General features: G+C 52.3%; 1 protein-coding gene across 1 annotated transcript; it reads left to right on the forward strand.

Annotated features, from left to right (window-relative positions):
• The first annotated feature begins 333 nt into the window (after window positions 1-333).
• FZD9 (frizzled class receptor 9) lies at window positions 334-6,442 on the forward strand. The gene has a single exon (XM_069614784.1). The coding sequence runs from the start codon at window positions 1,282-1,284 to the stop codon at window positions 3,028-3,030; it is 1,749 nt and encodes a 582-aa protein (XP_069470885.1). The 5' UTR covers window positions 334-1,281; the 3' UTR covers window positions 3,031-6,442.
• The last annotated feature ends 5,506 nt before the right edge of the window (window positions 6,443-11,948 follow it).

Raw genomic sequence — 11,948 nt, forward strand, 5'->3', positions numbered from 1 at the left:
GCGAAGGGGGATTGTGTTTCCCCTTCTGAAAGCAGGCTCCACTCTCCCCTTCCAGAGCTTGGCAAAGGCCGCCTTGTTGTCGGTGAGCCCTAGCGCTGAAGCAGCAGAAAGAGGAAGGGCTGTGTGAGCCGGTGCCAACAGGGGGTGGCATTAATTGGGAAATGTTATTACAGCTCAGTGTGGTTACTATTCATAAGAGGTGAGCGCGGGGTACTGTGCCTTTAACGCTGCTCCTCCCCATACACGGGGAATGGGTGTGGGCGCAGCGCAGAGTCCTGCCCCTAGGAGGAGCAGATGGAGAGTGGGGGCGAGGGGGGGGCAGGCTCAGTAGCAGCAGCAGCTGCGGGAGCAGAAATATTAGTGGCTACAGAATCGGTAGCAGTGGCGGCAGCTGGGCTCCTGCTCGTCCTAGGTGAGCAGGATTACTGCGGGGCCACAGCGTGACTGTCCGGCACATCTCGCTGCAGTATCGGCTGAAGGGGGAACAGCAGCAGGAGCCGGGTGCCATGCTTGTCCCAGTGTACACGGGAACTACAGGGTCACAAAAGTGACTGGCCGGGACACCATTCGGCAGCTACACCGGCCGCAGTTGGAGCTGAAGCAGCCGGGCTTTGCCTTCTCTCGGGGACATGGGCACTGTAGGGACACGCAGCCTGCAGCACTAACTCCAGCCTGGCAACCAAGCAGCCTCACCGACTGCAAATAGGACCTTTCCTGCCAACCTTGAAGTGCCAGACCGTTCCCGTAGGCTATAGTGCCCCTGCCTGTGATCCGAGACCCCAGTGCCAGAACATCAAGTTGGATGGATCACTTGCGCTTTTTCCAACTCTTTCTGAGCGTCCTGGAATAACGAGAGCCCAGGGGGAGGCGCCTGGGCTGTCTGCAGAGGGGCACGCAAGCATAGTCGGACAGGAGCCCCCCCCGCCCCCACCCTGGGGTCTGCTACAGCGAGCTTGGAGGCTCCCGAAACCAGTAGCACCACAAAGACTGGACCTGTTGGCTTGACGTGTGAAACACTTGCAACTTGTTGCTCCAGCAGCAGAGGAAACCAAAGTGATCTGCAAGAGGTCGAGTGACTCACAACAACGAAGACGTGATCCTGGACATCCGGGAATGGTGGTTTATTTATAACAGCCCTTGGTAACTTCATCGCTGTGGGACGGCACACTCGCTCAGCCTCACACGGTATGCACCAAGGGGGCACTTCTGAACAGGCGACCACAACTCTCTGCCCCTGTTAGGGCCAAAGAAGCAGAGCCAAGGGCTAAGACCAGGCACAGAATGCAGGTCCTGCATGTCAAGTTGTTCTCCTTCCTCTGCCAACTGGTGGTAGCGGGATCCACGCTGGAGATCGGTGCATATGACCTCGAGAAGGGCCGGGAGGCCAAGTGTGAGCCCATCGAGATCCCCATGTGCCAGGGCATTGGCTACAACCTGACGCGCATGCCAAACTTCATGGGCCACGAGAACCAGAAGGAGGCCTCCATCAAGCTGCAGGAGTTTGCGTCGCTGGTGGAGTATGGCTGCCACGTCCACCTGCGCTTCTTCCTCTGCTCGCTCTATGCTCCCATGTGCACAGACCAGGTGTCCACTTCCATCCCAGCCTGCCGACCCATGTGCGAGCAGGCGCGCAACCGCTGCGCCCCGATCATGGAGAAGTTCAGCTATGGCTGGCCGGAATCACTAGACTGCAGCAAGCTACCCACCAAGAACGACCCCAATGCCCTCTGCATGGAGGCTCCAGACAATGGCACCACTACAGAGACCCAGAAGGGCCAGGGCATGCTTCCTGTTGCTCCAAGACCTGTGCCCCCAGGAACGGGTGAGGGCAAGGGGCAGAGCAGCCTGGGCACATGTGAGAACTCCGAAAAGTTTCAATATGTGGAGAAGAGCCTCAGCTGTGCCCCTCGGTGCTCTCCTGGTGTAGACGTGTACTGGTCAAGAGCGGACAAAGACTTTGCCTTCGTTTGGATGGCCGTCTGGTCTACTTTGTGCTTCGTGTCCACAGCCTTTACTGTTCTGACATTCCTTCTGGACCCTCATCGCTTTCAATACCCAGAGAGGCCCATCATCTTCCTCTCCATGTGCTACAATGTGTATTCCCTGGCCTTCATCATTCGCTCGGTCGCTGGCGCTGAGAACATTGCTTGTGACCGCGAGAATGGTGAGCTCTACGTCATCCAGGAGGGCCTGGAGAGCACGGGTTGCACCATTGTCTTTCTCATTCTCTACTACTTTGGCATGGCCAGCTCGCTGTGGTGGGTCATCCTCACCTTGACGTGGTTCCTGGCCGCGGGGAAGAAGTGGGGCCATGAGGCCATCGAAGCCCATAGCAGCTACTTCCACATGGCCGCCTGGGGGATCCCAGCCATGAAGACCATCATCATCCTCACCATGAGGAAGGTGGCTGGGGACGAGCTGACAGGGCTCTGCTACGTGGGCAGCATGGACGTCAACGCCCTTACTGGGTTCATCCTAGTGCCGCTCTCCTGTTACCTGGTGATTGGGACATCCTTTATTTTGACTGGATTTGTGGCCCTTTTCCATATAAGAAGGATCATGAAAACTGGTGGGACCAACACCGAGAAGCTGGAGAAGCTGATGGTGAAGATTGGGGTCTTCTCCATCTTGTATACGGTCCCTGCCACTTGTGTGATCGTCTGTTACTTTTACGAGCGGCTCAATATGGACTTTTGGGACCTGCGTGCTCTGGAGCACCGCTGTAGGCCGCTGCAGGGGCGGCGCAGCGCAGACTGCTCGCTGGAAACTTCTGTGCCCACGGTGGCCATCTTCATGCTGAAGGTCTTCATGTCTCTGGTGGTGGGCATCACCAGCGGCATCTGGGTCTGGAGCTCTAAGACTCTACAGACCTGGCAGAGCCTCTGCAACCAAAAACTAGGGATGAGGACGCGGGGGAAACCCTGTGGTGGCATCGCCTGCAATGGTGTCCACCGCCACTACCGGGCTCCAACTGTAATGCTGCACATGGGCAAGCCGGACCCTTACTTGGATAATCCTACGCATGTGTAGCACCAAGTGCGAGACTGTCAATCATCTCCAGGCGGTTTGCGGAGTGTCCTTATGTGCGGAAGAGACTAGTGGGGGGAATGAAAGCCTGAGGCAGCGCAGCCAAGCCATGCTGTCAAGGGGAGCAGCACCCCACCCACTCAATAGACTAGTAGGAGGGGAACCGCTAATGCCTACCTGTCAAGGGCAGAAGTTCCCTACCTGCAAAAGAGACTAGTGGGACACGCGAGCCCTTAGGGGGCAGAGGTGTATGGGCCCAGCTGTCTCGGGGAGCAACGACCCACCTGCACAAGAGCCTAGATTGGAGTAGGGCCCCATTCAAGGGACCGCAGAGCACGTGCTTAGCTGTCTATGGCAGTTTCCTTGCATGTGCACAAGAGATCAGGGGGGGTAAATGCACCCCTCGAGGATCAGAGGAGCACTTCAGGCAACATCCGATCAGCCCGTCTGCACAAGCGGTCTAGTGGGGGAAAGGGACCCCTCTAGGGCCGCTGTGGAGGGCGGCACCCCCCTATCTACACAAGAGAGCAAGGGTGGAAGGAAACCCCTCTAGAAACCTAGGACTACCTCAGGCAGTCACCCCATCTGCACAGGAGACCGGGGGACCCCTGTGGGAACCTAGGGCCATATCAGGCAGCATCAGATCACCCCATCTGCACAAGAGGTCTAGGGGAGGTAGGGAACCTTCTAGGAACGGAGAGCCACGTGTCTTGCTGTCTAGGGCAGCATCACCGACCTGCACCCCATCTGCACAGGAGACCCGAGGGAAAGGGGGCCCCTGTAGAAGATCACATCGTCTGCACAAGCGGTCTAGGGGGAGTAGGGAGCCTTCTAGGGCCGCTCTGGAGGGCTGCACCCCCCTATCTACACAGGAGAGCAAGGGTGGAAGGAAACCCCTCTAGAAACCCAGGACTACCTCAGGTAGTCACCCCATCTGCACAAGAGACCGGGGGACCCCTGTGGGAACCTAGGGCCATATCAGGCAGCATCAGATCACCCCATCTGCACAAGAGGTGGGGGGGGGGGTAGGGAACCTTCTGGGAACGGAGAGCCACATGCCTAGCTGTCTAGCTCAGCATCACCCCGTCTGCAGAAGAGGTCAGGGTGACCCTTCTAGGCGCATAAATGGACATCATCTCATTTGCACAAGAGTTCAGGGGGGGGCGTCCTGGGATCAGAGGTCACGTGCCTAGGAACTTAGGGCAGCGTTTCCGCATCTGCGCAAAAGGTCATGGGGCAGAGAGGCTCTTTTAGGGGCAGAAGACATGTCTAGCGGTCTAGGGCAGAATGACCCTGTCTCCACCAGGGGGCAGAGGGAAAGGTATCCCCAAAAAGCCTGCCAATCGCACTACGCCTCGCTTCCCAACCAGCTGCACCGTACCTGCGCTGGGTGGCGGGCCCCTCTAGTAACGCCTAACTTGCTATTGGGTATCATCAGCAGACCAGTCCATTATTCTGTGGGAGGGAGAAACCATTCTAGGGTAGTGGGTATAGGGCAACAGCATGCAACATGGACATGACCCCTAAGGCCAGCGGTCATGTGTCTCAACCCCTTCCCCATGGCAGCAGCACGGCTTCTGCACAGGAGCACACAAGGGGCGGGGGCACTTTGTGCCTTTTGTCACCAGGAATTTCAGTTTTCCAACAGTGGTGTAAGTGAGCGGGAACGGTCAGGAACAGCGTTGCACTACTTGTATATTTTACTTTTAAGAGTCTACTACTTTTAGCAGCCATGTTCGCCATTCCAGATCCAGAACTGTTCCTTGTGAAATTAAAGCACGCTTCTCCACTGTACCGCCCGGTGGCAGGTACAGCTATACTGAAACCTGTCTCAACTCAATTGGCTGTCAGTCAGCATGGCTGTGACCCTTGAAAAATGTGTTGCACGATGCTCCCTTCCTGCCTACTATGTCCCCCGCCGGGGTCCCAATTCCACTACTTTTTTGGGTATACTTCTATCACTGTTTTCCAGGCGTTTAACAATATAACGCTTCATAGTTGTGGCCTTGGTACATGCAGTGCACACCAGCCCGTCCAACAGCTGCGACTTCAGGTGCGACGGCAGGGGAGTCTGAGCCAGGACATTTAACCTGACCCCTATTTTGCCAGATTCCGCTTTAATTCCCTGGGGGAGTCCAGCACGATTGCTTTTTTTATACTCCTCCCACGTTCAAACCACAGTCCTAGATGTGTCTGCTCTGCAGAGAGAGGCCTGCGAGGTTGCTCACTGGGTTGTGGGCTGGGTGTAAATGCTTGAGAACCGCTGAGATAGCTTGGTGTTTTAACCCTCCTGCGGAGATCCCCGCCTAATAATGCCACAGTGGCTTTGAAGCGCTGCACGAAAGCCGTGGGTTAAGGCGCTTGCTCGAGAGATGTGCAAAGAACCTGCAGGCAACGGCTCCCCATCCTAGGAAGGGCTCAGCGGGTTAGTGTGCAGCGTGCGGTGCAGGTGGGGAGCGTGAGGGGGAGGGGTGTTCCTCATGGTATCGTTCATTCGGATTATTTGAAATAAACCATCGAGTTAGGGGCATTAAGAACGCCAATCATTAAGGCATTCATTGTTTACTTTTGGGCGTATGCTTGATAAATGATTATTAAGCTGCCGTCCAGGCTATTGCATACCCACAAAGTTGGGTGTCACGGCGCTTTAGGAGGGACATGTGGTTTAGTAGTTTGTCAGATGTGTAATTTTAAAAAAAATGTTTTTTTTCCTGGCTTCCCCATTCCCCTTGCCCCGCAGTTCCCAAAAATGGGAGTGTTTAGAAACAACACTGCCAGTATTAAGCGCTATATAAAAACAGGACAGGATCGTGGCGCTAAAATTGTAGCACTTAAAGAATGTGTCCGAGAAAAGACAAGCTGTAGATTCAGGGGGAAACACGATTCGTTGGAGGGTAAGGGGTCGGGGGGTCCGTGTTGCCCAAAACCCTGCAGGCTCGGTAAAGGATGCGATTGTGTTTGCAGGAAGGAGTCGGACAGAAAACGACAGTACTGTCAAAGACCTCAAAGAAGGATGGACGCCTTTTTAACAATGCAGGCGATATTTCCCGAGGTGGGACAGCGTTTAACTCTGAAGGACGGAAAGAGAAGTCACCCCACTCTGGGCACCGATTTCTGGGTGCCCTCCAATTATAGCACAGCCCCCACAGCACTGTGATCACGTGTTCAGCGATAACGAGTTGCTACTTTCGGAAATATCACTGTATAATATATATATATGTATGTATGTATGTATATTTTTTTCCTATATTGTATTCTGGCCCAGGTCCAGCACTGTTTATAAGCTTCGGGGAAAAGAGAGAGAATTATAAATATCAGATACAGGTTTATTTAATTATGTAATTTATTCTTGAGGGTTATTTTGGAAATGTTTGTGGAATTGAAAGGAAATAAAACTTGATGTGGATCTCGTGGAGCCGCGATGTTTAGGTGTGGCGAGTGTTTTTGGGAGACCATAGAAACAGTGCGCGAAGTCTGTATATTCCGGGCGTGTTTTTTGGCAGGGGCGCGCGGGGGGGGGGGGGGGGGGTGTTTTGAGTGGCGCTGTAGTGGGTCGCGGAGTCTGTGTTCTGCAGGGGACAGGGTGAAGCACTTCACAGCCGCTGCCGGCAGTTGTCTGCTCTCTGACGTCACCTGCCGGAGAGCCTGCTGCCCGCTCTGTCTCCAGGCTAGATCAAGTCTTTCTTTCGGTCTCCTGCCTGCCCCCCCCCCCCCCCTCAAACCCCCTCTTTCACCAGCACCCCCCTCCTCGCCGCATGTACTGCCGCCTGTGGTAGCGCCACTTCCGGCACCGATGTCAAGTTGCCTCCCCACCCCACGCCCCGCTCTGGCTTCTCTTCCTCTGTCTCCTCCTCACCCCTGCAGCGTGTGTCGTTCCTGCCCCAGCCCCTCTCCTCGGCTTTGTACTAGTGTAGCGCCTGGTGTCTCTGCTCCCTCTCAGTGGCGTTGGCTCTCACTGTCACCGTGCCTGCGCGTCGCGCTCACTCTCTCTGCTGCCCCCTGTTTTCTTTGCTCTTCTTGTCCGGCCTCTCTGGAGGCACCCCGTACTTGACCTCCCCTTTTCGCCAGATCCAGCTCTCTACCGAACTGATCCCTGTTTCAGCAGCCGTCCTTGCCCTCCACAGTTCATGCATCCCGCCTCCTTGTCCTTGACCCGTTTTTCTCAGCAGTGCCTTCCTCCGTGAAACACCCCTCTTTCTGCACCAGTTCATGCCTTCGTTTTAGCAGTCTCCCACCCCCCTGGGTTCCCCATTCTACCCTCAGCAGCGTATTGCCCCGTCCGTGGATTTAACCATCTATGTCCGCGGACTTAACTATCCCTCTCGCCAGCAGTTCCTGCTTTCCCCCCTTTCCCCAAGCAGTGGCTTTTCCTGTCCATCACGTTTCCCTCTCCTCAGCAGTTGATACCCCCCCCCCCCCCTTCAGTAGAGCCATCTCTCTCCCCTCACTTCCCCATTTCCAGTCCTCGGCTTAACAGTTTTGCTTTCGCTGCGTTTTCGCGCGTGCAGCTCTTCATCAGCAGTTCCTGTTGTTCAGGGTGCGTGCCCCCTCCCTCCCTTCTCAAAACGTCCTGCGTTCCCTGCGTGTGGTCCCTGTAACTGTCCATCTTCAGGCGCTGCGAGACCTTCGTCTCTCTCGCTCTCTCTTTCTCTCTTTTCCAAGTTCCAACCTTCCTTTCTGTTCCCCCAATTCCTTGGCTGCCCCCCTCTTTCTTCACACGTTACTGCTTTGCCCCGTCGGCCCCGCTCTCCTGCTTTTCCCTGCCTGGCGTTCTCTCCCAACGGCGCCATGGGCAAGATTCACAGAGGGCGCTGGGCAGGTGGGATTTGGGGGCAGAGCTTATGGTGGGGTGACTTAATGGCTGTCGCGAGTGTAAGGACAAACGTTCCATGTTTTTTAAATGATCTTTTTCTATCATTGGAGTGTGTTTAGTGGGGTGGAAACAGCCTATTCACATCACCAGGTTTTGATGACCTTGTGTTTTGCCCAGGATCACTCAATTTGACACGTGTTTTGGGTGACATGTGTAACGTCACCCATTCAGTTGAATAAGGATGTATACAATGAAGACATTAAAACTTTCAAATAGACATTTCACAGAAAAATCCCCTTTTGGGGGGGGGGGGGGGGCGCTCCCGGATCTATGGCCTGTTCAGTTCAAGTGGAAAATATGCCGTCCCCTTCCACCCGCTCATCCCTTCCACAGGCTGTTCTGTACCCATCCAAAATGTTCTCCTCTCTTCTTCCCTCCTTTACCTTGTCTCCTTCCATAAGCCCCCGCTCCTTTCACCTTCCATTCACCACTGTCTTCCATCAGTCCCCAATCCCTCTCACCTTATTCCTCATGAGAAAAACTATTTCCACAAGATGAAAAATGGAAACTGTACACCCCATTCTCCTTAACAAGAGACTGAGAGGGGAATCCCACTTAATCATGCCCTAAGAATAGAAGTTATGCACCTTTTATTCAACATGCGTGCATTAATCGAGATATAACAAACAGCCCAAAGCAAAACAGAAGGGTGAAAAGTAGTTTGGAAACATCAATTGACTGATTCTCCTTTTCCATTGGTCCTCTCCTTATTCCATCCACTCCCCCTTCTCCTTTCACTTTCTCGTCAACTTCCTTTCACTCCCCCTTACCACAATTCCCCTTTACCACCATCCCACACACCCACATCATGTCCGCTTGGTCTGGCAGAGAAGAATCAAGGGTGATGCCCCTCGCCCCTGTGAGGGCCTAGCAATGAGGCCTATGGTTCTTATTCAAAACCAGCGTCAGCATGCTCCCAAAAATGCCTCCCTAAACACTGTGGCTACTCCCAGCACGCCATGGAAAAGGGGCTTCGGGCCCCAGCATTTTGATGTGACAGACAGACCCCTCCCCTAGAATATTCCAGCATAGAAAGGGATATTTTGTGGGTTAAACAATGACATTTTGAAGCACAAAATTGTATTCACGTGTCATTTTTGCAGCACTTGTTTAATTGAGTTGAGGGCGTGACTGAGTGGTAGTATGCCAGGGTGCATCAGCAACAGCCTTTCTAAATGTAACCAAGAGCCACATGGCGACATACGCATTTGGAAACATCTGCTACTTTGTATGGTGAATATGAAGGTTCCCTATTATTATATACGGAGCAACACTAGTCTCTTTCACCATGTTTGAGAGGAATAGTGAACACTGTGAACTGAATCACTTCTAGGGGAAACTCATTTTGATAGGTAAAACAGTGTGATTACATGATTTGCCCAGAATCACACACCTTAGTTAAGTGGTGAAGCCAGATTTTGAGCCTAATCTGAAATGTAGGTAATTTACAACATATCTTCCTAATTCAAGCTGTTGCAAATATGTGTTAATGTTTGGGTTTGAAAACGAAAAATAATACTCCATTTTATATAGGTGACTTAAAAAGTGCAAAGGTCACATGATAAACTTACCTGACAATGTATATACCTCATTGTGGAAACATGGTTATCAAAAAAGTATGAGGACATTTTGTTTTGAATCCTAAATTGCATAAATCATACACTTCCCGTTTGCACTTTTGAGCAAAGCGGCTCCTGTGTATAATTTTCAGACACATTGGCCCCTCTGTACAATTTTGATTGATTCTACTAGGTTGTGGCAAAGTAAGTAGTAAAACAGAGGCAAACTCTTCACTTTTCCACTACCTTACTGGTGTAAATGCCTCCCACAATTTACTAATGTGTGATCCATGTACTATGAATTCCTTTGAAATGTGCCTGCTTTTCGCAATTGTAAAACTCGAGCACATTTCAGCGGAATCCATTGGTTTTCCATGAGCATACCAATACATGCTGTAGGAAAACCAAAGATTTGGCATATAGACCTGGAACTGCAAGCAAATGTGTTAAGTGTCCTAGTCTCAGGAGGGTAGCCCAGGGGCAACGTGCTCGCCTTGGAAACAAGACGACAGTCTGCGCCTAGAAACCTCAGGGTATTAAGCGCGTTATGAATAACCTATCATATCAAGTGTGCTGTCCATAGTCCTGCATGGTGTAAACATGTGGCTGCAAACGCCTCTACCACCACCACCTTTTCACTCTTCACGACTTGGAAAATGACCCCTTATTATTGTAGCTATATTTTCCCCATTGTGAATGAAGCCTGCACATTCCAGCGTGGAAATGTATGAGACCTGCAGTTTCCTAAAGACAAAGGGCCTCATCACGACTTGGGCGGTAACGGTAACGCTGTTAGCGCGGGCGGTATGAGCCCTACCGCCGAACTCCCCGGCGCTAATAGCGCCGGATCACGAGTTCGGCGGTAATGTCAATCCCCATTCCCCATTGACCCCATTCGGGAATGCCCCATTCCCATTGGACTCAATGGGGAAATTTTGCGCTAATACCGCCGGCGAATTTCCCGCCGGCGGTAATAGCGTGAATTTTCGGCAGATTTCCCCCCAGCTCAGAGCTGGGGAGAAATCCGCCGAAGTCCTGCTTTGGCGGACCCTTAAATCCGGCGGTAATAGCGCTACCGCCGGATTTAAGGGTTACCGCCGAAGTCGTGATGAGGCCCAAAGAGTCAAGTTCAGTGCATTATAAGATCAATCTTTCACACAGTTTACAGCTTGTTCTCTACCGCTATCATTTCTAATCACCCAACACTCACACTTGAATAGCTTATTAAAACCTTACATAATTCTAACCATAAAGTGCCACAGCAGTAGTCACTGCTAGTTAGCTGTTCCCATCAGTAATCATTCCCTGTCCTGAAAGATCTGTCACTGAGACATTTGCGAAAGATACTGGGAGGCGTGTGAATCCCTGGCGGTTTGTCTTTCAGGTGAGACAGACAGAGCAGGGGGCCCGTGGACATGTGTACCTTGCCCCACTGCTAAATCTGCCTCGGACTGACTGGACCCTGCTTTCCTGATTCTTCCTCTCTCTCAGGGATCTATGTGATGACTACGACCCCCAGAATTCCGAAGGCCGAAAATGCAGACTTTTTTTCCTCTTTTTCACCCAACCCCCTTTACACCACATACATATGTGGGGGGGGGGGAGACTCCGCCGCACCCACCCATACTACTATTATATCCCATACCCCCCCACATGTATATTTGTTGTAAGGGGGGGTAAAAAAAAATCAAAATTTTGGGAGCCGGAATTCTGAGGGTGACATTTTGGTGCATTTCCTCTCTCGGGACACCTTCCCATGTCTCATTCTGTCACCAGTACCCCAGGCTGGGAAAGGCAGTAGACAGGGGCGGAGCCAGCCGCTCATTTTTGTGGGGGTTTGCAGCAGTGATGGCGCAAGACCATCTATACAAGGCCTCTAATGTCCTGCATTGCTGCCCGCGTGCCACCATATGTGCAGAAATCTGCATGGGACGGGGCCCAATACTATTTATTTATTTACTGTGCATTTGTAAGGTGCTTATACACCAAGGAATTGTGTTTCAAAGCGCCCAAAGCATGCACATTTAAAAGCCCACAAAAGCGATCCATGCCAACACACCTGTGCCTGCTTTATGGTGCTGAAGCAGCTTGCTGAGAAGCTTACTGGTCTTATTCCACGGTCCCATCTTTTTTTAAGAACATGTCATTTCGCAATTGTGTAAATTATCCGATATTTGTGTTCATGTTACAAATGCAGGACTGCAAGTCCCACAATGCTAGAGGAAGAGAGCCTGGAGGGCCTGGCAGATAATGTCACACCCAATAGTGGACAATGTGCGATGCCTGTAAGCTACCATATGGGGTGATTTCGCTGTAAATGCTGACTGCTTGCAGGGGACTGACTACCAGTGTTTGCACTTGGGTGCGGTTGGCTCCCTGCATGCAGTGCTTAACAGAGAGTCATGCTAAAAGTGAGGAGTGCAGCGAGTTGTAATCGCCTTTACTCTCTGCTTTTGCCCTGCGCTTTGTAAAACATACAACGCTGCCTG

Source organism: Ambystoma mexicanum, chromosome 9 (assembly GCF_040938575.1).
Source record: "Ambystoma mexicanum isolate Mex_15411 chromosome 9, UKY_AmexF1_1, whole genome shotgun sequence".
NCBI classification, from domain to species: domain Eukaryota; kingdom Metazoa; phylum Chordata; class Amphibia; order Caudata; family Ambystomatidae; genus Ambystoma; species Ambystoma mexicanum.